Raw genomic sequence first — 26,102 nt, 5'->3', positions numbered from 1 at the left:
AGGTATTAGTTAGATGGAAAATAGATCCAGAAAGCTGCAAAAACTTAAATAAGGGAATTAGAAGCAAAATAGGAAAGATCTAGCAAACCACACTTTGTCCCTTATGTTGTTTATTTCCACTATATTTCTTCCAATGAGTAAACGCAGGAGAAATCTACACTATAGCAAAAGATTTAACTAGAAAAGAAAGGATCTCCAATGCCTTAACACTACAAGGCATCTTAGGGAGGACATTTTTCATGTAGCAAAAAACTTACTTCCCCTAGGGTTGTTTTCTCGATTGAGCTTTTCACCATGCGTGCAAAAATGACGTTGTTATCATTTTCAAGTGCAGCAGTAATAATCGGTGTGCTTATGTTTTTTGCAGCATTTATTATTTCCTTGATACGCGGAACTCCAAGAGTGACATCTGATGTTCAGTCAAGAAATAACTTCTATTGTCACACCTGATAAATCCAACAGAAAGATGTATGAAACGCTCACAGTTGATGTGAACGGAATAAATAATGTAAATATTATACAAAGTGAGAGAGCTACGTATACAATAGCACAAGATTAAGAATTACATGCAAAAGGACAAAAATCACAAGTGAGGATGTGCAGTAGGCATAATCCACTGAGGAAATAGAACTATACTAGCCTTTTCACGATGGCATGAAAAAACACCAACCCATAGATTCATCAGTTTAAAATAGCATCACTAAAGGATACTCATGTTAGCAACTCCAGCAAAGTGAAAAGTTTTTAATGTCATTTGAGTCCCTGGCTCTCCGATGCTTTGGGCTCCAATTGCACCAATTGATGCTCCAGCTTCCACTTTTTTCGAATGATATCGTGATATACATGTCTCTAGAAAAACCTGTAGCAAATAAAGAAGGATTTTAAACACAACGAATCATTTGAACAATAAAACACTAACGTGATATACATGTCTCTAGAAAACCTGTAGCAAATAAAGAAGGATTTTAAACACAACAAATATTTTGAACAGAAAAGCACTGAAAAAATCCCAATCTTAGAAATGCATACAGAAGATCACTCATAGACTCATAGTGAACATGATAAACATCAGATGCATGTGAATAACTCAAATTAAAGAACTTTGGACGCACCCAAACTCTGTCTAGGAATTAGTTTTTCAAATTTTGACTCGGAATTGAAGTGCAATCTGTGGATGCTAATCCATAATTTATGCATACATCTATAGTGAAATTGTGTAATATTTTTCCCGTTTAATTAAATAAATGGTAATGGATTCAATTATATCCCAGAAACAATTTTTCTCACTTTAGACACTGAACTTCAGAATTGTCATACAGGTTTCCATCTGTTATGTTTACTTAATACTAACTGGCCCATGAAATGGCAGCTGACTTAACATCCATATCAGTAAAATCACCTTTAGCAGCAGCCACATAACCACATCAGCATATAGTTATGCAAGATGCTTATTTGACAGTCAGCTAGTATGATTATGATGATGCGCAGTGATGTGGATGCTTTGTTATCTGAAAATCATTGGCGTTGTCACTTTCAATTATATACATCTGACAACTCACACCATGGTCGAACAATCTGAAAGTTAATTAACCAAATTGTCAAGCCTAGTGATACTTAAGGACATTATTGTAACTAAGACACTCAATACAACTAAACCAATTTCCCTTCAACTTAATTGATCATATCTCAATGTTTGCATTCTTGACCAATAAAAGTTACCACTGATTTGCCCATTTGTTGTCATTTACATGGTAGGCCAGAGGCTAAAGACATTCAAATGTTTACGAATAAAATATATCATTCTTTAATTTAAACTACTTGACAGCGATTGTAGATTACATCGTATTTGGAAAATAACAATATACGAAAAAGGATATCTATCACACTTGATACAGCATGAAATGACTAAACTTAAGAACCATGCTAAAATAACAGTAAAAATGTTATACTATTTGAATGTGCAAAGTTTGAGGTTAGTGGACAAAACCTAAACCCAAACTTACTTGACAAACTTGAGTAAATGGCTGAATGCCTTCGAGGATACAACAACAACAACCAAACCTTATCCCACTAGGTGAAATCGGCTATATGGATCATTTTACGTCATTGAGCTCTATCTCCTACTATATCATCATCTATACTTGAATAAAATTTATCTTGTTTTATTGTTGCTAACCAAGTCTTTTTTGGCATTCCTCTTCCTCGTTTGATATGTATGTTTGTCATAGTTTTACATCGTTTAACTGGAGCATTTATTAGTGCCCTTACCATCTTAAAGGTGTCTCTCAGAGTTTTCCCTCAATAGATATTTTGTCCATCCTCGTATGTCCACACATCCACCTTAACATTCTTATCTCTGCAACTCTTATATTTTACACATGTGCTCGAGTCATATCTCACCCAACATTTAGCTCCGTATAACATAGCAGGTCTAACTGCGGCTTTGTAGAACTTTCCTTTAAGTTTTAGAGGTACTTTATGGTCACATAAAACACCCGATGCTCTTCTCCATTTCAATCATTCTGCTTGTATTCTATGTAAAACATCTCTCTCAATCTCTGTATCGTTTTGCAAAAATGATCCTAAATATCTAAAGCTCTCAATTCCGAGCAACTCGTCATCTCCTATCTTAACAATTAGCATAATTAACATAATTATGGTAAAATAAATTCTATAATTGATCGTCCATAATCTCTGTGACTTTGTCATTGATAGTACTAATATATGACTCCTACTAATTAATACCGACTCTAATACTCTTTAACAGAATGTTTCAAACCTATATATGATTACTTGCAAATTCTAAAGACCAGCATGAATCTAATTAGTACTAAACTGGAAAAGGAGTCAAAAGCATTCTGTTTAAACTCTAGATCACCTAGAAACAGAATAATTGTAATTCAACAGAATGCTAATCAAACCTCCAGTTGTCTAGAAGAAATTCCTGATATATTAGCAACAATATTTTCCAATGCAGTGGAACGCTTCTCCTCTACAACAGCTTCATCAAGTTGAAGTGATTTCCTTGTGTTTGCAAAAGCAGCAGCACGTTTATGGACAAAATTAGACAACAATTTGTTGAAGGCAGTAGAGCAACCACCCTCAGGTGACATATCATGCTTTGCCAATCTGTCGTCCACAATTTTTGAAATTTCTAAGGGAGATAACATGTTCTTTTCTCCAGGAGGGCAAGTTGCCTGTAAGTCAGAAGATAACAATCTGTTCTGCAGATGCTCTTGTTAAGAAACCATAAAAAAAAACACTGCATTTTGAATGATGCACTACTAACCATAATCTTCATAAACAATTGATCCAAATTTAAGGGAATACCATCCCTGCCTTCCATCTTTGCAGGATCCATGCCATCATCTCCATAAACAAACTGTACTACACCACCACTAGCATTGCGCACTGTCTGATCATAATAAATGGAGAGATCTTCCATGCCTTTCATCAATCTCCGAGACATGTATCCGGTTTCTGCTGTTTTTACCTATTATGCAACAAATACTAAATGCATGCCATAGTAAAAGAATCCTGTTATATTTGTAATAAAAATCATGTCAACACAAACTTGTTATGCAAAACAGTAAAAATTCAGTAGCAAATATATAGACTTCATTATTCTCGAATTCAATGCTTGGTGAAGTTAGCCATTTCCAAATTCATTTCCTCACAAAAGAAAGAGGGAATGAAAAGATTGTAGTATTCTGTTGCCATTAAAGATCTCCAAACACAAGAATTATGACATTTTAAGATCCAAATATCTCCAGTTCATCCCAGAAATAGTTTATGCATCTACCTTATATGTCAAATAATGATTAAATAAGTTTACAGATAATTTAGTTTCTAACCATTTTAGTTTTACCTTTAAAGCTGATGATAACAAGTACAATGGAAATTAAAATTAAGTGCATCAGCTTTCCGCTATTATTCTAATTTTACTTATCTCTTCTTCTCATTTTCTTTCTTTCTCTTTAAGTGATGATTAAAATATGAAATTGGTAGTCGATCTCCCACAAACACATGTTTACAACAAGAGACAGAAATATAGCGATTGTCTAGTTTCTCACTGTTCACCCTAGGGATCTTTCTACTTTCTCATATCCACTTTCTCCCCTTGACTCCCTAGCATATTAAACATAAAGGTGTCCTTGGATGAGTCTAGTGGCTAGCGCATGAGGTGTTGCCACCATGAGGTATGGGGTTCGAATCTCGGCAAAGTCGAGATAAATGCTTTCCTTATGTGCTAGTCACTATTCCAGAGGCTAGTAGCCGCCCGTGATTTACCTCCTCCGTGTTAGCCTTGGGACGAGTTGGGGGGGGGGGGGCGCTCGGGGCGAGCGTATTCGCTTTTTGCCACCATATTAAACATAAAGGTGTCTATCCAGGTTGACAGCCATCAAGATACAATACATAATGCATATACTTGAGAAGGGAACAAAAGAACAGACACATGAATTGGGTAAGCCCATAATCATGAGACCATGCAGTGCAAATTCAAATTCCTTTATAAAGCTGTCATGGAAAATTTAATATAGCAACATACGTTATGACCATAGGATACAGGTGCTTCGTAATTGTTATTCTAACAATGTAACTTGGTATAATCATTATGAAGATGTAGTTGTTGAACATGACAGAAGGGAAAACAGCAGAATGAATACTCGAAAAGCAAACAATCTAGGTGAAAGAAATGTCATTCACTCAACTATATATAACTCTGCAAAACTTTAACAAGCATAGTCGATGCTGGAAGTTGCAGCAATAGTTGTCATCATATGGCTGACAGAATCACAATTTTGTCCATATAATATGGTACAATTTAACTGCAAATTGGTAGGTATTAAAGATAGGTGCTGAAATTTCAAAAAATCAGTATGATTTGGAGCGACTCATATCTTCTGACATTCCAGAAAAGAGAATAAATCGGATCAGAAATTCAATCCATCCCATTAACTAAACTAAAAAAATTAAGCCCAACCCAATATGAATCTTTTGTTACACAATACATGTAGAGAGGTTGAAAAGGATTGAACCTTGGGGTTGATGACGACATAGAAGATTTTTTGAAGACGTAGATGGAAAGCAAGGGAGAAGTCTAAAGTCAACAATGATCGACAGGAAGAATAATCTTGTTCCATCAAGATTTGAAGTTGATGGTGAGGATGAAGTTGATGGATGTGATGAGCAGGAACAGATAATAATGTGCTATTCAAGAGGATAATAACATGATTTTATATATTTAAGGGATTAATAATTATTTCATTTAAAGGTAGAAAAGATTTAACTTGATTGATAACATTTAACTGTACCTTTTCTTACAATTAAAGAATTTGAAAATTCACCAAAAATGATTCATAATTTGACAATGTGGATTGCAAATTTAATAAAAATGGAAAAAGGATGGTTCTTACAGATTAATTTCATTGAGAATGACAAGATGCAAATTGTTATAAGTTGAATATAATCAGCCAGATATTACCATTAAGAGGTACATGATTTGGACCACTAAAAGAATTCAGTGACATCCGATCACTATCCGTCCAAGTAACACTCCAAAAATTAATTATCTATCACATTTAATCTTAGGATTTGAGTTGAACTATGACAGATAATTAGGACATTTTAGTCATGGTGTAGAGATGATATAGGCAAGTGAGGTTTCTGTACGCAAGACACAACATAAAGAAAAATATCCATGCTGTGCATTCACATGAGTTGCCCTCTTAATTTATGCATTTGTTAGACAACATGTTGTAAGTAAATTTCAATGGAATATTAGATCCTTAATAAACCCTTTCCTTTAAAAAAAAAACGTCTTGCAGAAAATTCCCTGAGAAAACAGATTGAAGTGCTGAACCATTTGCAAATTATGATAACTATTTCTTTTCAAACTATGGCTTCCAAGTTGATCCTATCTCAATCTATTTGTTCATCATTCAACTTAATTTACCTAGGTTTGAACATGATGCACATGAAAATTCCTAGTGAAATAACAGATGCAATCTGTTGTTCAAACTAAATAAGTCTAAATTACAATGAAAAATATTGAACATTCAAACAACTTTTAGATATGAAATTGTTAATGTCATTGGAAGTGATCCATACTGCTGTGTCCACAAGACCTTCTCGTCCACCCATTGTATGGAAGAAGAACTCCGTAGCCGTCAAGCCAGTGTAAAATGAATTAGCAACAAAGCCTTTAGCCTATAATCCACAAAAATAACAATTTGAATTTTAAGGTGTACAACCTTAAAGCCTAGATATCTCACATATGCATCAATAAAGTTTAAGAAACTAATTATATAAAAAGTCAAACCTTTGGCAATGAATGCACAGTTAGGGCATGCATAAAAGGTCAATGTTTTGTATCAGAAAACATATAAAGCACATAGATTTCAGAGACATGGATCAGAGAATAATTGAACTTACAGCTGGAGTCTTTGAATTAATAGTGAAATGTGGAAGAGTTCGATTTATAAATCCATTAGGAGCACGATGGCCCCCAACTGATTGTTGACCAACACATGCTACCATCTGGCTGATATTGATTGGAGAACCTTTAGAGCCACACTGTGACATAATTAAGGGACTGTTTCTCCAGTGGAGTTCATCCATGCAAACCTAAAATAGAAGGATAATAAACTAGCCTGAATGTTGTATATTCAAAAAGCTCCTAAAACTGAAAACTAAGAGTGAGGCTCTAACTGCAACAGCAATTTTATAATACAGCATTAGACTTCAAACTGAAAAAAACCACATTAACCTTTCTTAGTCTATAGATGAAAATCTATTGGAAGGAAGAAATACCAGAGCATAAAAGTTACATAAGTACAAAATGCTAAATGTTCAGAAAAGGACTAAGAGATACAAAAATAACAGTGCCCTTACATTTCCAGCAGTAGCTCGTATTTCATTTAATACATTTGTTATCTTAAGTTCCAAGGTCTGAGCTGCATTGCAACCAGGCTGCAATGAAAGTTTTCCTTTGCTATATGAAGAAATAAGGTCATAGCATTCTCTGTATCCATCATCAATTTTTCTCTTCTTTTGCGAAGTGAGATGTTCTCCTGGCTGGACATCATCAATGCCAATTGAAAATCCATGGTTCCCTATCCACCTAGCACTGAGTAAAGGGCAGTCCAGTAATATATAGTTGAACATAACTAGTAAAATAGAATATCAAAGCCATCTTGGGTTTATCAGTGTTTGCATATATTATTACAAAATTTGAGTTGCATAGAGCATAATACAATGTTTGCAACAATGTAACATTGTAACAGCCAGTTGCACATGTATGGTAAAATAATATGAATTTCAAGGATTTAAGGACAAATTAACAACATGAAGAATTAAGTCAAATACTAGCCATCCACACAACAAAAGCAAAGAAACAAAGCACAGTTGATTAAATATCTTCTAAAAAGGGATTCATGCATCAATGATATAGGAAATGATGCAATGGAAAAGAACAAAAAAACTCAAGTTGTATGGGATGTAAAAGAGTTTATAGGCTAAACTATAAAATAGATGGTTCACTGCAAAGGTGTTAAGATATTAGGAAAGACATATGACAAAAGGTCACCTACACATACAACTATGTGGTAGACTATCAAGAAACTCTTCCTCCCATGGCAAAAATGAAAATTGTTTGAATCTCTTTTTTCCCCTTGAATGCGTTTTAGATGGAATATATTTCAGCTTGATTCAAACAACACTCCTTTCCACGGATATTTAATGTGTGCAGATTGAATAAACCATACATGGTCTGAAACAAACCCCCTAAAGCTTGGTTTGGAAGGTTTACTATAGTCATGTTAAAGATGAAATAAGGGCAAAAAGCTGAGGAGATATTACAGTATTCCTTGAACATTTAAGAAAAAGTGTGGCAACAATTTTACTTGCGTATGTTGATAATAATGTTGTGTTTGGAAAAGATGACATGGAAATTAATAATCTAGAGGATAATTAGACAGTTATGGTATCTCTCAAAAAAAAATATATTAAAAAAAGGACAGCCCAGTGCACGAAGCTCCCGCCAATACAGTCCCAGGGACAGATCTATTGTACGCATCATTACCCTGCTTTGTAAGAGGTTGTTTCCAAGACTCGAACACGTGACCTCTAGGTCACACGGCAGCAACTTTATCGTTACGCTAAGGCTTCCCTTCAATGAAAATAGATTAAACATCCTCAACAATTAAATTTAAGCTGCAAAGCCACAAGTAGTCCTATCAGTCAAACTACAAACCAGTGGAGTATGAGAGTACAATTTTTCAAAAAGCAAAACATGACAGATGGAATACAAAGGGAGTGCCCTAACTGATAAGCAATCTGCTACCACCTACTCCACATTTTTGGATGAATAATTTGGTAATTGGAAGAGCAAAAATTAGGAAGTTGTTTCTAGATCAAGTGTAAACTCATAATTCAAAACTCTGGCCCTCAGAATGAGATATCGTGGCTTCAATCATTCTGGATATCCCTTCCTTTATGTTCGTCATTTCTATCAGATCTCAAAATCATGATGAAAATTATGAAGTGTGATTTTAATATTAAAAAAAAAAAGAGTAAACACACAGCAACACTAAATATGTTTAGAATGAAAGAAATTTCCTCTGTGAGATCGTTGATGCAGGTTGATTTGACCTTACATTACATTTGTTGGATGACCAATTGGAAAAGTCTTTTCAGAGAAGCAAGATAGAAATTACTGGCATACATTCAGCAGCTTATGGGGTTGTTGGGATCCCTATAATATCATTATTAGTTATTCATGGAATTTCTAGTAATAGATGTAATCTCTCTTGTAACTCTTCTTGTGTCATTCCATGAGTCACTTTACATTTCTTTCTTTTTCTTGTTCAGTTTCCTTATATTATGTATTTTTTTCCTGAACTGTGCTTATTCTATGGGCATTTTAACCACATAATGTGGTCCTGTTGTTTATCATCATTCCCCGAGTTTTACATTAGAGTTGTATGTCTAATCTGTAATAAACTTAGAAGAAAATGTTGTTGGTGAAGAAATTGACCATTGTAACTTTATTATTTACCGTTTTAGAAGGTCCACACACACTCATACATGCAGTTATATATATAATTGAAGCTGATTGCAACTATGAGGTTTTGAAAAACTAGATGCAACAATAGGAATGTTAGTTTACAGAAAATGTGAGTTGATTTTCTCCCTATAATTCATTTTATTTCTTGCATTATGATCCCCAAAAATCATGGTTAGATCGATGTGGTCAATTTGTACTAAAGGTAAACACATCCGCACCAGCAAGAAATCCAAGAAACAATCTGAAGCCTCCAAAGCATTATTCAACTTAGCTGCAGTAAGAGTGTGTGACTTGAACGACACCAGACAAAAAATACCTTAGCTTAGCCAAACGATTCATACAACTTGCAGCAGCATGAGAATTATAGTCTCTTAAGAGAACAGAGAATAGGCCATCCTTGTTACCATTTCCTTAAACAAAGAACATGTTATGCATTGTTACTGATGAGCATTACTTGGGCAAAAACAATCATAAAATATAGAAATTAGAAGATAAATTCAAAGCATAAAACATAGACTTTGTAAGAAACCATGGTTTAGGGTGCATACCTTATAGGCTATGTCCTTTCCTACTCATACCAATGGACTTCTAATGGAAAACAGCATTAAACTTTCAGTTTGATTCTAACATCAAGGATCAATGAGATTGGTTATACCACACCATTTCAGTGTAGGCAAGGTATGTTATCATACCACCGGCATTGACATGGAAAACAATTTTCACTATGACAATCAGAAAGTGGGCAGTTCGTTTACTGGTCATACTTGACAGGCAAAACTCAAATGTTTTATGATATGAGCAGTTACCTCTACAGTTTGCCCATGGTGACACAGTTCTGATTTCAATTTCCAGACAGAACAGTAAGTTTCTCATGTGTCAATTGAAACCTAATTGTTTTTCAATCATTAGTCGTTATCTCGCAGTTAGGGCCACGTGGATCACAAATCAATCATCCAAAACAACTTCTATGTTTGATCAACATTAGAAATTTAAAATGCTAAACAAGAAAAATTGACCAACCTTTTCAAATGGACAAAAGATATCATATATAGTAGAAAGCCAAAAGAAACAAACAATTATTCAATGGAACTAGTCAATAAATAAGCATCACACCACCAAATAAGAAATTGCTATTATGTTCCTTTTAAGGTCTTCAAGAACAACAATAATGATAATATATTTTAATCACAATATATATTTTAGCAATTGTAGCAAAAGATTTCTAGGAAACTGTCGTTACACTTAGCAACACGTGATGGATTAGAGTAGTAAAAACTATCTTTTATCATAGTAGTAGCTTCAGGAATACAAGAAAAGAAAAAAAAAAGTTCTGTTCAAATATGAGCATGATTGTTTCTTTGACTGCCTTGATTACAGGATTTATGAAAACACAAAAATGCTAGGTAAGTCAGGCTAAGAACTGGATCTTGTCAACTACAAAAAAGTATTCAGAAAATCATTTTTCCATAAAAGACAAAGCTTGAAGTTTGTCCAGACATTAGATGAAGGGTATGCTCACCTAGAGTAGCCTTCCCAAGCTGCCCACTTATAAGCTCACTGTTACGAAAATATACATATCCATCACTAGGACACATGGTCTCATATTTTCTATACATTGTCTCTCTTGTATATATTTTCTCTTTGACTATAAGATTAACAAACACCTTTGTGTGTGCATTAGGACGCACAAGAACACTGAAAAGTTGCTTCCCAGTCCATAGTTCAACAGGCTGCAAAGAACAAAATAATATGTTAAAATGGCACCAACAATTTGATATAATTAATAGAAAAATACTAAATATAGCTGAAGGCAAAACAATCCGCTTAGAATACGTGAACATCCAAAACAACTCAAAAAGGATTGCAATAAGCTAATTTAAAGAAGGGGAGAAGACTGAAGCTTCAATAGCAAGCCCTATGCTTCTAACACAAGTAGAGCAAATTAACAGCAGAGACACTCATAGTGAAGTAGACACTGTATCATACAATAAAGCTTAAGAAAGAATCTTACCTTCATAATGGCTGGCGTAGGCAAATCAACAGAATCCATAGCATCACCCAGGTAGGAACACAAAAGAGAGAATGTAGCTCGATCATAGAAGGTATCTTTCCGCGTAATCAGAAATGACGAAGTCAGGAAATCCTGTGTTGAAGCAACTAATATCTCCCCATTCTTTGGAGTGCACAAGTTATTTTGAACCTATGAAGCAGCATCACATAGCTTCAGCAACATTCATTTGAAAAAAATGGCAAGCACATATTGTATCTAGCAGATAAATGGATTATAACAAGAATGCACATTAAAGCGCGGCTCAGTGCATGAAGCTACCGCCAATACAGGATCCCAGGGAAGAATACAATGGACATAACAACTTGAGGATACACTAAATAATATCACCAATGCCCAACATGTTCTTCTAAAACTCATCGAAACAATAGAATAATTGACATGTCTCACTCATCAAGCTATCTTCAATCAACATCAACTTCTTGGTGGCATGAGTTACAATCTTACGAGCATTGCAAATAAAATTGGCTTAATATTCATACAGAAGAAATAGAAGATGAAAAAATCAGACATGTGAAATCCTTTTTGGTCAGAAATAGTTGTACCACTAATACATAGCACTCTTCCATATCAAGGGAAAATGTCATTGGATGCATTTGCGTCATGAATTTTCTTTTTTAATTTACCATTTCCATAAAAAGAGAATATGGAAAAGAAATGATAATTAAAAGAACAAATTCACCTTCACTTCTAACTTTAAAAGTATTGAATATTACTTTTTCCAAAAGGATGATAAATTGCTTACAGAAACAAGAAACAGTCTATTTATGCACTCGTATCAATAGAAATTATCTAGCAACCATATTTTCATAAACAAGTTCCATTTTCTGTTGAGAAAGAAAGAGTAGGAATTTTTTCAATACAAATGCAGCCTTATATGCCAGCAAATGGCATTAAATTTACAATCATGGTAAACAGAAATAAGGACATCATAATATCTAACTCTTGGCTCTAGAGCAATAAAAAACACAGAATTCAGAGGTAAAAGAATATTTAGCTACAACAATGTGACTGAAAATAAATACCCCCATAAGAGTAAGAGCTTCAGTGCGTGCTTCTTCTGTTTGAGGGACATGTAAATTCATCTCATCACCATCAAAGTCAGCATTGTAAGGGTTGCAAACAGATTCATTAAATCTCAATGTTCTCCAAGGCATTATTCTTGCCTGCATTCACAGAAAGACACCAAAAGAAAATGAAATGGAATTCCAAACGCCTCATAGGCATATAAATAATACTAATGGAGATGAATTGTTGATACATATGCATACCCTGTGGCACATAATTGACATTCTATGCAGACTTGGCTGTCTGTTAAAAAGAACGACATCTCCATCTTCCAAATGCCTTTCTACTATAAAACCATGTTTTAGTTCACTAGCGGCAGTTTTCTTGTCCACATATCTTAAATGCCTGCATGATAGTTATTCTTGAATAAGTTGTCAGTCAATAATCCTATTTCACCAATGTAATAGAAACCAAATAACTAACAACTTACCGTCTGGCTCCATCTGGTAGTAAAAGGAAGTTTGCCCCTGGGTATTTGTCAGGTCCATTGCATATCCGTTGTCTCAATTTTTCTATGTTATGAGCAAATACCCGTTCTGGGTAAGTTAATTTCTTTGCCATAAGCATAGGGATTGCAACCTAAAATACAATCAAAGAGCAATTGACTATCCTGGTGCCAACTAAAATAATAATAATAAATTTAAAAAAAAAAAAATAATAATAATAATAATAATAAATAAGAGCAATTGATTAACGTGAGGAGGCAAAGTAGAATAAAATATTTTGGATCAATAAAGGTCACAATAACTTAAAAGGTTGACCTCAGTAATTTTCAAATTTGGATCTGGAGAAATGACAGTTCTTCCAGTAAATTCAGTACGTTTTCCAGACAAGTTACCACGAAAACGCCCTTGCTTCCCTTTAAGCCTCTGAACAAGGCCACGATGTTTTGAATCGGGAATTGAAGGGGCTTCACTGTTAACATATTCAACAACTTGAATTTGAAGGTGATCCCAGCATTCCTAAAAGAAAGGATAAAAGAAGAAAGGATTCAAACAAGAGTAACCAGCATAACCATAGAATCAAGGGTGTGGAATCACCCTGTGCAGAAAACAATTTTCATCAAATGAAAAAAGAAAATAGAATGTTAACATATACAAATTCAAAGAAAGAAACTTATTGATATGAATAGGACCAAGCTGTAGAATCCGAGATCAAGTTATTGAACAAGGTTTTACTCCTTTAAATATATCCCATATGATGGAACTCGTTTCTTTTAGAATGCACAAAGAATGAGTAAAACATGTGACATTATCAAACAAAAAAACAAAAAAAAGGCATCATTAAGCAGAAAACTCATTTCTATAAAATTGATAACCAATACTGGAGCAAATACTGAAAACTTCCAATACAAGTCTTTAATGACCAAGATGATGAAATAATAATTTACAGCTCCTATAGCATCATTTGTCACCATATTTTCAATTCAAAGATGCCTTTTCCCGTGGCTGCTCAATACAGATCTTAGTTTGAATTACTGAAGGTTCAGTTTTAAGAACTGCTAAAGGCCAAGGTTATTAAATAAATAAATTGCTAAAGGTTCAGCTATGAAAATTGTTAAAGACCAAGGTTATTAAATTAATAGACGGACAAACTATTAATAGACGAAGGTTATAAATAAATTCCGTTGATATATTCATACAAGAAAGAAAATTGAACTGAGACAACCAACTACAAGTCAGCTCAGATGATTATGCTACTCAAGAATTAAGTGAACATAGAAGCTACTTGGGACAAACTCTCACCAAACATTTTGGTGGGGGTGAAGCACCTTCAAGGTCCTCTCGAAGAATAGAATTGGTGTTAATAATATTTTTCAGAATGCTAGTAATACCATCCTCGTTGCTGAAATGCACATAAAAAGTTACAGTATCAACATAGCAAGGTGACTGGCATGATAAAGAAATTAAGAGACGTAGTTAAAATGCATCCAATAGAAAGGGGAAAAAAAGTAAGATGCAGACCTTGAAACTCCAGCATTAACAAAAACAGAAGGACGGATGCTCACAGGTGGTATAGCAATGTTTGTCACAATAAATTTCTCAGGTCTATCAGAAAGATTAAGCAATTCACAGTCCTGCAGCACAGGGTGAAAATGTAGTCAACCAGTTCTCAGCAGAAAGCATAAATTTTCATCTTGAAAACAAGCATCTACCTCATCAAGCATTTTTTTGAAAAGAGAGAATACATTAACAGGACTTAGAGTGTGCCCAATTTGCAAAACTTTGCCACTGATGTGAGACATTGCAGCAGCAACTTCATCTCTGCTTCCATCAATGGTTCTAGAAAAATCATGAGCAATGGCTAACGAAGATCTAGCTTTTTTAACAACTCCTGCATTATGAGAAATAAATAAGCTGTAAAAGAGAAAGAGGTAGGATAATTCTATATCCCTTTTCTTATTTATGTGTAGGTATTTATATACATAAGACACCCTATAATTATGCCTATCAATTGCTAATTACAATCAATTACAATCCCGACACAATCCCTTCAATTAAGCTAATCAATTACAATCCCTACAATTAAGATAATTACACTAAAGTCTATGGTCGAAGATGCTAAAGCATTCAACACTCCCCCTCAAGCTAGACCATATATGTCAATCATATCCGGCTTGTCACAAAGTTCTGAGAATCATTTTCCTCCTAACGCTTTAGTGAAAATATCAACAACTTGGTTGGATGATGATGTGAATGGAGTGACATTTTTCTGCCTCATTACACACTCGTGAATAAAGTGATAGTCAACCTCAATATGCTTAGTCCTCTCATGAAAAACCGGGTTACTTGCAATGTGAATACTAGCTTGGTTATCACAGTACATAAGCAGTGGTTCATTGTCGATGAATCCTAATTCTTCAAGCAAATTCTTCAGCCATAACATCTCAGTTACAGTGAGTCATGGCTTTGTACTCAGCTTCCGCAGTTGACCTGGCAACTTACTTTGTCATGTTACTAGATTTCTCTTACAAAAGTGCAATATCCAAAAGTAGACCGTATGTTGGTCTTTGATCCAACGTAGTCGGCATCAGAATTGACTTCGAACTTTAGGTATCCATTTCTCTTAAATGAGAACCCTTTTCCTGGAGATTTCTTAATGTGCCTAAGAATCTTGATTACGGCATCCCAGTGAACTTACTTCGGTTTATCTATAAAACGGCTGACAACTCCAACTGCAAAGGAGATGTCAAGTCTCATTACTGTTAAATTTCCCAACAAGCTGTCTATATTTTGTCATATCCTCAAAGAATTCTCCAGTATCATCCCAAACACTTGGATTGATATCCATCGGAATATCAACTAGCTTCATTCCAAGCAATCTAGTTTCTTTGAGTAAATCTGTAACATACTTCCATTGGCATAATGAAACTCTAGATTTGCTTTGAGCAATTTCAATTCCCAAAAAATACTTAGAATGTCTCATATCCTTAGTAACAACTAATAAAGTGTTGCTGCAAATGCTTTTTAGTTTCGTCAATCCCATATCTATCACTGTTGGATATTAGGATGTCATCAGTATAAACAATAAGAATGATAATCTCATTCGTGCTATGTCATACAAACACATATCTTGAAGCCAACAACTCCAATTATATTACTGAATTTATCAAACCAGGCTCTGCGGCTTTGTTTAAGACCATAAATAATCTTTCTAAGTTTGCAAACCATAGTAGCATTCTTCCCCTGAGCAACATACCTGGAGGTTGCTCCATAAAAATGGTCTCGTGTAAATCGCCATAAAGGAAGGCATTTTTCACATCTAGCGGATACACTGGCCAAGATTGATTGACGGCCAAGGAGAGCATAACTTTAATAGAATTCAAACAGTAAGTAGAAGAGAACGTCTTAAAGTAGTCAACACCGTAAGTTTGTATAAATCCTTTAACCACCAGACGAGCTGTGTATCGATCAACAGTACCATCAGCTTTATACTTCAGAGTAAACACCCAACGACAAGCAACAATATTAGCTGAAGGTGGTGCAGTCACAGCTCCCAAGTACCACGAGAGATAAGGACGGACATTTTTTCATCTATTGCAGTTCGCCAAGCAGAGTGTTGATAAGCCTCAGAGTAGGAAGTTGGAACATCTGTAAAAGAGAGAGAAACAACAAAAGCGCAGAAAGCATAACCAATGTAATCAAACGAGGTATGGTTAGACAAAGGATGGGTAGTGCAAGAACGAATACCTTTACGAAGAGCAATGGGCAGATCAATATCAAAGGGGCAAGGAGCATCAAAGCTATAGTAAGAGGTGAGGGACATGAGACAGGTTTTGGTTGAGTATGCCTCGTATACACCTGCAATGGTTTAGGAGACGGAGCATATGAAATACATGGATGGTGGGATTGGTAATAGAGGAGATGCTAATGTATCATATGACTGAGCCAGGTGGGAGGAAAAGTATGGTTTTGACTCAAAAAAATGAAACATCCGCACAAGTGTAATTGCATTTTGTGAGTGGAAAGGCAACGATATTCTTTTTTACGTACGAGAATATCCAAGTAGGCTACATTTAATAGGGTGAAGAGACAATTTATCCAAGCTAGGAGTAAAATCATGAACAAAACTAACACAATCAAATATGCGAGGAAACACAGAGAAAATAGATTTGGGATAAAGACATGAGAATGGGATATCCCCATGTAACATAGTAGACGACATCTTATTTATGAGGAAGCACGCTGTGAGAACAACATCACCCCATAAATACTTAGGGACATGCATGTGATCCTATTTATAAGGAAGTACACTGTAAGAACAACATTACCCCACAAATACTTAGGGACATGCATATGACAAAGAAGTGTACAAGCTACATCTAAAATATGACGGTGTTTACGTTCAACAATTCCATTTTGTTGGGAAGTGCATGAGCAAGGCATTTGATGAATTATGCAATGAGAATCACACAATGTAGAAACAGTTTTCTAAGTGAACTCAAGTGTATTATCAGTAGTGCGCAAGTCAATAGAATATTGAGTTTTTATTATATTATAAAATGATTTTAGCACATTAGGAACCTCACTTCTATTTTTGAGTAAATATAACTACGTCATACGTGAATAATCATCAACAAAAATTATAAAATACTGAAGGCCCCCTCTAGATTCAGTTCTACAAGATCCCCAAACATCACAATGAACAAGTTCAAAAGCAAAAGAACTATGTTTATCAATTCTAGAAGGAAAAGACGTGTGATGGTGTTTGCCGATCTCACAGGACTCGCACGTGTCAAGATAGCCCGTGGTCACACGAAGAACAAGAGAAAGAGCATTCGATAACATGGGAATGTTATCACTTGCCTACAAATTATCCCGAACCGGTCGTAGAGTGGAATCTAAATCGGATAGGAACTTTACGACCAAGAATTCATCTCACTGATTCTTTCGAGTCTAAGCGACACAAGAGAGAGGATGGTATAGTAGAATTTCATCATCAACCCCTTTACGAATAGCAAAGTAGTTACTAACAGACTTATCGTCTTGGCGAAGAGCGAAGAGTTTTTCATATAATTCGAAAACACGAGAAATATTCTTATCATTTGAATACATGTCTCGTAAGACATCCCACATCTCTTTGGCAGTTTCCACAAATATAACATTAGTGCTCACGGATTCCCTCATACTGATGAGGAGCCAAAGCCATAACAAATCAGTCGTTCGAAAGCCAATCTGAATATTTTGGATCTTTAGGGTCAAGAGGGCTTAGAATATGTTCCTTCTTTTTGTGGGATCAGGAATAGTTCAAACAAACGTAACCATAAGAGAAAGTTTGTCTCATTCGATTTAATAGTGGTAGTCAAATTACGTTTAGAACTTGAAAACGTCATCGTAAGAGAAAGTCAGATGCAGAAACCTAAGTAATAGTAGATTGGAGCAGCGGCGGCAACCGGATTTCGGGTAGTGATGGCACTAGGACCGTCAATAGCGGAAGCAGGAAAAAAATAAGCAAAGAAGGAAAAAAAAAAAAAAAGACAATTAGGCTAGAGAACTTGCTCTGATACCATGTAAAAGAGAAAGAGGTAGGATAATTCTATATCCCTTTTTTTTATTTATGTGTAGGTATTTATATACATAAGACACCTTATAATTATACCTATCAATTGCTAATTACAATTAATTACAATCCTGACATAATCGCTTCAATTAAGCTAATCAATTACAATCCCCACAATTAAGCTAATTACACTAAAGTCTACAGTCAAATATGCTAAAGTTTTCAACATAAGCAAACATCACAAAACAATGCTTGAGCACAATATATTGTGTGTACAAATGTCAAACTTGTGTATGAAGTATGATACATGTATCAAAATCAAAGGTGTGTATCAAAGGTGACATACATACCTTATCCTGTTCAAAAACGTGAAGCTGGAAAGCTAGGAGGTGGCGGCTTCGCTAACCAGACGTGTACTTCGCTCCGCTATGCAAAACAAACGGGGTCAGTGTCGGGCAAGGAAAGGGGTCCCGGCGATAACCCTCCGACGCTTGGTTGATAACTAACTAACTAACTTGGTTGATCACATCAAAACAACCACGGGGTCCAACAATCTCCCCCTTTTTGATGTGCATCAACCCAAGTTCAAGTTAGGGTAAAAACAAACAAATAGTAATTTTAAGAAAATTACGAAACTAACATTTTAAGAACATAAATTGCAATAATAGAATTTGCATAAGTTATAATAAAAAAAATTAAAAATTTAATTTTCCTAACTCCCCCTAAACTTGTTACCTAAACTCTCCCCCTTTGATCACAGCAAAAACGGGGGAAAAAAAATTCCTAAGTCATGTAAAACAAATTTCTGAGAATTTTCAAAGAATTTTCTATGATAAAACTTAGGCAAGAAAAAGAAATTTCTAATTTAGTTCTAATTTTAGAAGAAATTTTTAACTTAGGCAAAAAAAATATTATAGAGAATTTTCCTTAGTAAAAAAAGTTTTATGCAAGACATATTTTTGTTGAATTAAAAAGATGTTAAAGAAAAACTTTCTAAAGCATTATTTAATTTCAATTTTAATGCTTTACCAGAAAATTAATTAAACATTTTATTTCAATATTTTGGTTTTCAGGTCGTGGCGAGGCACTAGGCCTTCTTAGTTATTAGAGCAACAACCACTTCCTTAGACAAAACCTCATAAAGAAATTGTAATGTTTAATTTTCTCGCTATAAGCCCTAACTTAAAAATAATTTTAAAATAGCAAAGATTTTGGAACCCAGTATAGGTTCCTTCCTACAGGATTATTTAAGAACTTAGGGGGTATATAATTTCTTGGAATTCGTCTAAGTTGTCCCTGATGCTTTCTTGTATACCAGTTTAATTTTCTATAAACTTTAATTTTTTATTTTTGAAAAACATTAGTGTTTAAACATGCATCAAATTTTAAACTTTCAACTTGAAGTTTCAATTTATCATTTTCATATTTCAAACTATCTAACATTTTATTTAAGTTAGCAATTTCTTTTTCTGATTCAGCTAAGTCTTTAGAAAGAGCTTTAATAAATTAAAACAACTGTTTAGGGTTTAGAGCACGTACCTTACTTACCTTACTTTGTGATGCTCCCCCTTCATCATAGCTTTCCTCTTCTGATGTTCCTCCCCCTTCATCTATGCTCATTTCTGAACTTGACTCTTCATCTAGCTGGTGGTTCGCCATCAGCGCTAGTACCAAGAAGGCTTCGACTTCATATTCGGAGGACGTTAAATCGTCCCACGTGGCCTTCAGGATTTTGTGCTTGGAGGTGTTTGATTTGTGCTTTACCTTCTCCTTGTCTTTTGTCTTTTCCTTTATTTTTGGGCAATCATCCTTGATGTGCCCTTCTTCGTTGCAATTGTAGCACCGGACTGTCCTTCTGTTGTGCTGATGTTTTCTCGACTGTGATCGAAATTTATTAGTTTTAAGGAATTTATTGAAACGTCTTACCAGTAGCGTTGCTTCGATTTCGTCGATCGAAGCTTCGGAGTCGAGATCGTCTAACTTGGCTCGTTAGGCGATGTCAAGGTTTGACTTCACTATTTCTTTAGGCTCTGCAATTCGAGACTCGTGAAGTTCGAAGGTAGAGAATAAACTTTCTAAACTACTTACCTCAAAGTCCTTAGAGATGTAATAAGCATCTACTAAGGAAGTCCATTCCGGAGTTCTGGGGAAGGCGTTGAGCGCATACCGGATGGAATCTCGGTTCATTACCGATTCTCCGAGATTCGTCAGTTGCATTATCAGCTCCTTGATCCTCGCTTGGAGTTGCGCTACCTTCTCGCCGTTGTTCATCCGGAGGTTCGTTAACGGGGTCCGGAGGATGTCACGCCTCGCTAGCTTAGCTTCCGAGATACCTTCGTGAAACTCTAGGAATTTATCTTAGAGGTCTTTAGCGGAATCGTAGCTCCCGATCCGACTTACCTCCTGGGGCGGCAGCACGCTGAGTAGGTGGAATTCTGCTTTTCCGTTGGCCTGCTCCTTCTTCGTCCAGTTGCATTCTTCGTTGTCTTTCGGCGCTGTATATCCATATTTCATTATTAAAAGAATATCGAATTCGGTCTTAAAAAATACCTCCATTTTGCGTTTCCACGTAGCGAAGTCTCCGTCGAACTTCGGGGGATGAATGTTCGCTCCGGCCATCATCTTGATCTTTGTGCTTCAGTCGGCGGTTAGTCCTTCTGAGGCTGTCGAGCTCTGATACCACTTGTTGGTGCAGCGGAGCCGGCAAGAGGGAGGTGAATTGCCTGCAAAATAAGAGTATACCCTCCTTAAGGCTTTCAACTCAAAAAATGCAACACTAATAAAAAGTAAAATAAGCAGAAATAAAAAAGAGACCAGAAATTAACTTGGTTACAACCAAGACGGTTGTTAATCCAAGGCGATTGAACAGCTCTACTAGAGTATCTCCTTCACTGTAGGCGGAGAAACCTTTTTACACACTTAAAACGCTCAGAGGTTGTTAGGAATGATTACAGAGTTGATTGCTTGAATGAATGAATATTTCCTAGCTCCAGGGGCCTTTAAATAGCTCCTGGAAATCCTATCTCGAAGGTCCAAGCGCCTCCAACAAGGTCTAAGGCGCGTCCAACCAGATCAAGCGGATAAAGTTCTATCCGCGCACAAACAGTTGAGTTGACCTGGGCTGAGGCGCCTCAAACAAGCTTGAAGGCGCCTCAAAGGTTTGAGGCGCCTCCAATGCTTGATTGAGGCGCCTCAAAGGTGGAGGCGCCTCCAATCTTGATGGAGGCGCCTTGAGCTACATTTCCAGCTCGCTTTCTCCTTTGCTTTGACTTCCGAAGCTCCGTTTGCTTGGGTGATTTCGGCCAACCGAAATATGGCTCACCCGAACCCAATTTCCGACCTTCTCCTCGAGCAATTTTCCGTCCCGGCTTTACGTCCCTCAAACGTCGCGCACGTTCTTCTCGCCCACCGGTGTACTCTTCCACGGCTCTCTCGTCCTTCGAACGCACCGAGCCCATCGGCTCCCTCCCGTGTCATCCTTCTCGCTAGCTGCGTCTTCCGCTCGACTTTCTGCGCTCCTAAGCTCCTGCACACTTAGACACAGGGATCAACAACAAACAGGACCTAACTAACTTGATTGATTACATCAAAACAACCACGGGGTCCAACAGACCCTCGATTCCTGTCTGCTCAACCTCGCTCCTCAGACGGAGTTCTGAACAATACCCAGTGGAAGGGGATGGGCGCATTAGGCGCTTCCCCATACGTGACAGCCGGCTTCTTGCTATTACCCCGAGTGGATATCCAGTCCACTCGGTCACCTTGCTCAGCCGGGTGACCCGCATCTAAGGCTGCGGACCCTTGCGCTTGTCGTTAGACCAACGCCTGTTGTTGTTGTTGTTGCTCCACTATCTTCGCCGCTCGGGCTTGTATCAATATGTCGAGCTCCTCTTGCGTCAGCGTCACCGTTGTGAAGCGTCCAATGTCTTCCATCTTCCCGTTCGGATACAGGTTGCATTCCCACAGACAACGCCAAAATAATCCTGTCCAAAAACGTAGAGCTGGAAAGCTGGGAGGTGGCGGCTTCGCTGACTAGACGTGGACTTCGCTCCGCTCTGCAAAACAAACGACGTCAGTGTCGAGCTAGGGAAGGGGTCCCGGCGTTGGCCCTCCGACGCTCAAGTCAGTCACCGAAATGTGGAGAAAGACGGAGCAACAGTAGCAATAGTAGAATTCAAGAATAATGCGTACCTCCGCCGGTGATAGACCCCCCTTTATATAGAGCCCTGGTGGGCAGCATGCACGCTTCTCGAGGCATGGGCACGCTCTCCTAGGTGTCCTATGAAAAGGCCTTGTCAAAAAAATACCTCTGACACCATACCTTAATAGGGCACGCATATCCCTGACGTGACATTAGAAGCTTCTGTCGTACGATCCGCCTATCGACCATGTCTCGTGTCAAAAGCACTATTTCCCAAAAGGATGTCGGGAGACACTACTGTTGGTGCAATCGACCTCTAGGGTTTCGATGTTTAACAATATACCTAAGTTTGGTCAATTTGACCAAGGGTTGATTCAAACAGGACTTGATGTTTGGAAAAGAAGTCCAGTCGGGACTGGATGACTAGCAAAGGTAAGTTCTAACCAAAAAATAGGCAGGTGAAAAGTCTACTGAATGACTAGTTCTAACTGGAGGTTAGGTAAAGTGGAAGTCCTGGTGAGTAAAGTCGGACCCTAGTGAGTGAAGCTAGGTGGTGGAAGTCCTGATGAGTGAAGTCGGGCCCTAGTGAGTGAAGGTAGGTAGTGGAAGTCCTGGTGAGTGAAGTCGGACCCTAGTAAGTGAAGCTAGGTGGTGGAAGTCCTGGTGAGTGAAGCCAGGCAATGGAAGTCCTAGTGAGTGAAGCTGGGCCGCCCTAGAGGAGGTAACCCTAGGTTATATGTGGCTGACTGGTTTCCGATCGACCAGACCAGCGAATCTTGAAATATGTTAACACTGTCTTACTTTATTGTTTTATCTATTGTGTTAACTCAGTGTTGCAGAGAAGTCCAGTTACGTCAACGGGTCGATCGGATAGCTGGCATGAAGTCCAGACAGGTCAACGGACCAGATGCCTGGCAAGATGGTAAGTTAAGATAAGTCACTGGAGGAGAGTGGCTTGGTGAGGGCGCGTTCCCCGTTTGAGGGAACAATAGGCGTCGATCCAACTTAGATCCATTTCGGAAATCTAAGTTGAGATCTTTACGAGATTCTGGTCTCGAGAAGACAAAATCTAATTACTACTCTGTTTTTATAATTGTGCTAACTTTTGTTTTGCAGGGTATTATAATGTTTATTGCCTCAGACTAATATTTTTCTTGCAGGAAAAAGCTTTGCTGGAAAAAGTGGTCCGAGCGCCCAGAATGCAAAAGTCTATTTCGTCGCAAACGTGGAGCGCGCTGATTGGCTGGACCGACGTCACACTCCAGGCGCTCGGAAGGGATCTGGGTGCCCGGAGCTACCTATATAAGAAGTCTTCCGCCAGAGCATGATACACAACTTTCTACCACGATTGCTCTATTGCGCACTGCTCCAAAGACGCTCCTGCGACACTGCGAAGCAGCTCCGACAACCTGCGACTCAGTTTTAATTTCCCTATTGTCGATAATTTAGTTTTATAGTTCTTGTACTAATCTTGTAACTTTTTTCACGAACTATTAGTTGATTGCCCAACGAAAGCACTCAACGAGTGCGGGCCTTGAAGTAGGAGTCGACGAAGGCTCTGAACCAAGTAAAAACTTGGTGTGTTAGGATTGTTCTTATTTTTCTGTTTCCGCTGCTTACTTGATTAAGTTTCAACGATCACTATTCACCCCCCTCTAGCGTTTTTCACGATCCAACAACTACAGTGGTCCTGTTGCTAGGCTGACTCGAATAGCCGCTCGGTCGGGACTCCGCTCCATCCGCCATCATGTCCCGCTACTTGGCCGAGCAAGGTAGCCGCTCGGCCGAGACCCGTCCGCTCTGGCAACCTCAGGTTCCTCTTCCGTGCGGTAGCTGTGTAGTAACCTGCCTTCCCCCCTTCGGACAAACTATCCAGTCTCCATCAGCGCCTGCTTATCATATCCCCCCAGTCGGAAGGGTTTCCCGCTCGGACATGTCTCCTGTCGGTCGGGTCCTGACTGTCCCGACCGACCGTTGCATTTATCCTCCATTCGGCTCTTTGACGCTTGGGCATTGACCATCTTGAGTTTGACCTTCACCGTTGCAATTGACCCCATGTCAGGTAGGCCTCCTTCCATCGCTATATCACAGAACAAGGTTTGAGCACAATATATTGTGTGTACAAATGTCAAACTTGTGTATGAAGCTTGATACATGTATCAAATTCAAAGGTGTGTATCAAAGGTGACATATATATCCATTTCAAATGTGATTCAAGTAGTGTATCTATCAATTATTGCATCATCACCATTGTACTCCACATCCTCTTCTCTTTGGTAATCCTTCCATTTTGTGGAGATTGGAAACCTCTATTTTAGGTGATCTTCCACCTTTGTGTTGCCACAAAGTGAGGGAGGATTGGAAAGGCTTCAAGGTTGGCTAAGTGCCTGAGTAGCCTTAAGATGGAAGGTGGAGAGGGAAGTATATAGCTAGAAAGAGGGATATTGTTGTCTTTTTTTTCAATTTAAGTTATTCATCCTTCAAGTCATCCTCCTAAGAAAATAGGTGAACGGAAAGAGGAATGAGTGGATCCTTCATCAACCCTAGTAAGATGGGCATAAGGTTCATCCATCCATTCTCATTCACCACCTATTCATCTACCCATGTAGACAACCCCTTAGATATAACAATATTTTAAATAAACTATGACTATATAAAATAAGGAAGCGCCTCGTTTGAGCACTATATTAATAGTATGCCTTAACTATGAAATTGATATCTTTGTGTGAGAAACAGTACAGAATAAATCAGTAATGATACCCTATTGTTCCTACCAGAGATCAAAATCAGTGCTGAAATAATTTAAAAAAATATAAATAAATCTAACGGAAGACCAAATATTGATTTCATCAATTGTAACTTTACCAAGAATGAAAATTGGATGTCATGTTCATTCTTTTACGCAGGAATAGATGAGACTAATAAATAAGGCCAACAACAACCACATGTTATCCCACTATGTGAAGTCGGTTAACAAATGAGACTAATAAAATAAAATATCAAAAAAATAGATGAGACTAATAAAATAAAAATAATGACACGGTTTTACTAACCATTTTTACTTCCACACCATGGACAAATAGAAAGTTTGCACTTGTCTCTAATTTTCTTCATAAGAGAATTTTTCATAGATATATCAGCTTTAGGATTTCTCATCTTTTTCAAAAAAGCCTTCCGATCATCCTCGACGAGAAGTATCCTACCACAGACCTGATTAAAGTAGCAAGATAAGTCCAGAATCCTAAGAGCTGAAATAGAATTGCCACGTGGGTCTTGAAGCTGCAACTCTAGCACCATTAGATTTTGAATGAAAGCTCCAAATCATTTGTTTTATTGTTTTGGGAACCTACCAAATGCATCATTTGGATGCAACATAAGCAGCTCTATAGGTATAAATTGCAGTTTGATTTGATCTCTGACGGTCAAGTAGTAAACAGATTTAATCTTTTTTACCAGGTAATCAAAAAATTGGGTATGGAAGCCAACATTCTTTATGCTAATTATATGGTCTAGATCAACCTTCTGCACCTTGTCCAAGTTATTTAAACAAAAAAAAGTCATTTAAAAGATAGATATAAGAAAATTATCCATATTAATCAAATGTCTACATAGTAGTTGTTGTTCTGCGATAACATTTAGAGACCCATTCAATCTATACAACCACGAAAGCCACAGGACTCATCCAACTCATATTGATATATTCTTCAAAATTGTATGAGAATACAAAATCACATGCCAGATCCTCAATAAAAATACTA

The 26,102-nt window shown here is 37.1% G+C and overlaps 1 protein-coding gene across 2 annotated transcripts in view; it reads right to left on the bottom strand.

Moving 5' to 3' along the window:
• Positions 1-26,102, bottom strand: part of LOC122045004 (DNA-directed RNA polymerase III subunit 1-like) — a 31,178-nt gene that overhangs the window by 3,761 nt on the left and 1,315 nt on the right. For both annotated transcript variants that reach the window (XM_042605045.1, XM_042605046.1), the window contains exons 4-21: positions 25,398-25,554; positions 14,359-14,537; positions 14,168-14,280; positions 13,949-14,048; positions 12,965-13,165; positions 12,634-12,782; positions 12,407-12,548; positions 12,161-12,301; positions 11,079-11,267; positions 10,587-10,797; positions 9,384-9,477; positions 6,895-7,129; positions 6,436-6,627; positions 6,112-6,210; positions 3,290-3,493; positions 2,922-3,197; positions 712-859; positions 258-409 (exon numbers count right to left, since the gene is read on the bottom strand). In XM_042605045.1, the coding sequence (XP_042460979.1) occupies positions 258-409; positions 712-859; positions 2,922-3,197; positions 3,290-3,493; positions 6,112-6,210; positions 6,436-6,627; positions 6,895-7,129; positions 9,384-9,477; positions 10,587-10,797; positions 11,079-11,267; positions 12,161-12,301; positions 12,407-12,548; positions 12,634-12,782; positions 12,965-13,165; positions 13,949-14,048; positions 14,168-14,280; positions 14,359-14,537; positions 25,398-25,554 (2,982 nt within the window). The remainder of the gene's footprint in view (positions 1-257; positions 410-711; positions 860-2,921; positions 3,198-3,289; positions 3,494-6,111; positions 6,211-6,435; positions 6,628-6,894; positions 7,130-9,383; positions 9,478-10,586; positions 10,798-11,078; positions 11,268-12,160; positions 12,302-12,406; positions 12,549-12,633; positions 12,783-12,964; positions 13,166-13,948; positions 14,049-14,167; positions 14,281-14,358; positions 14,538-25,397; positions 25,555-26,102) is intronic.

The sequence above is a fragment of the Zingiber officinale genome, chromosome 2B (assembly GCF_018446385.1).
Source record: "Zingiber officinale cultivar Zhangliang chromosome 2B, Zo_v1.1, whole genome shotgun sequence".
NCBI classification, from domain to species: Eukaryota; Viridiplantae; Streptophyta; class Magnoliopsida; order Zingiberales; family Zingiberaceae; genus Zingiber; species Zingiber officinale.
The sequence above is the reverse complement of the archived record's forward strand: the minus strand, read 5'-3'. Positions and strand labels throughout refer to the sequence as shown.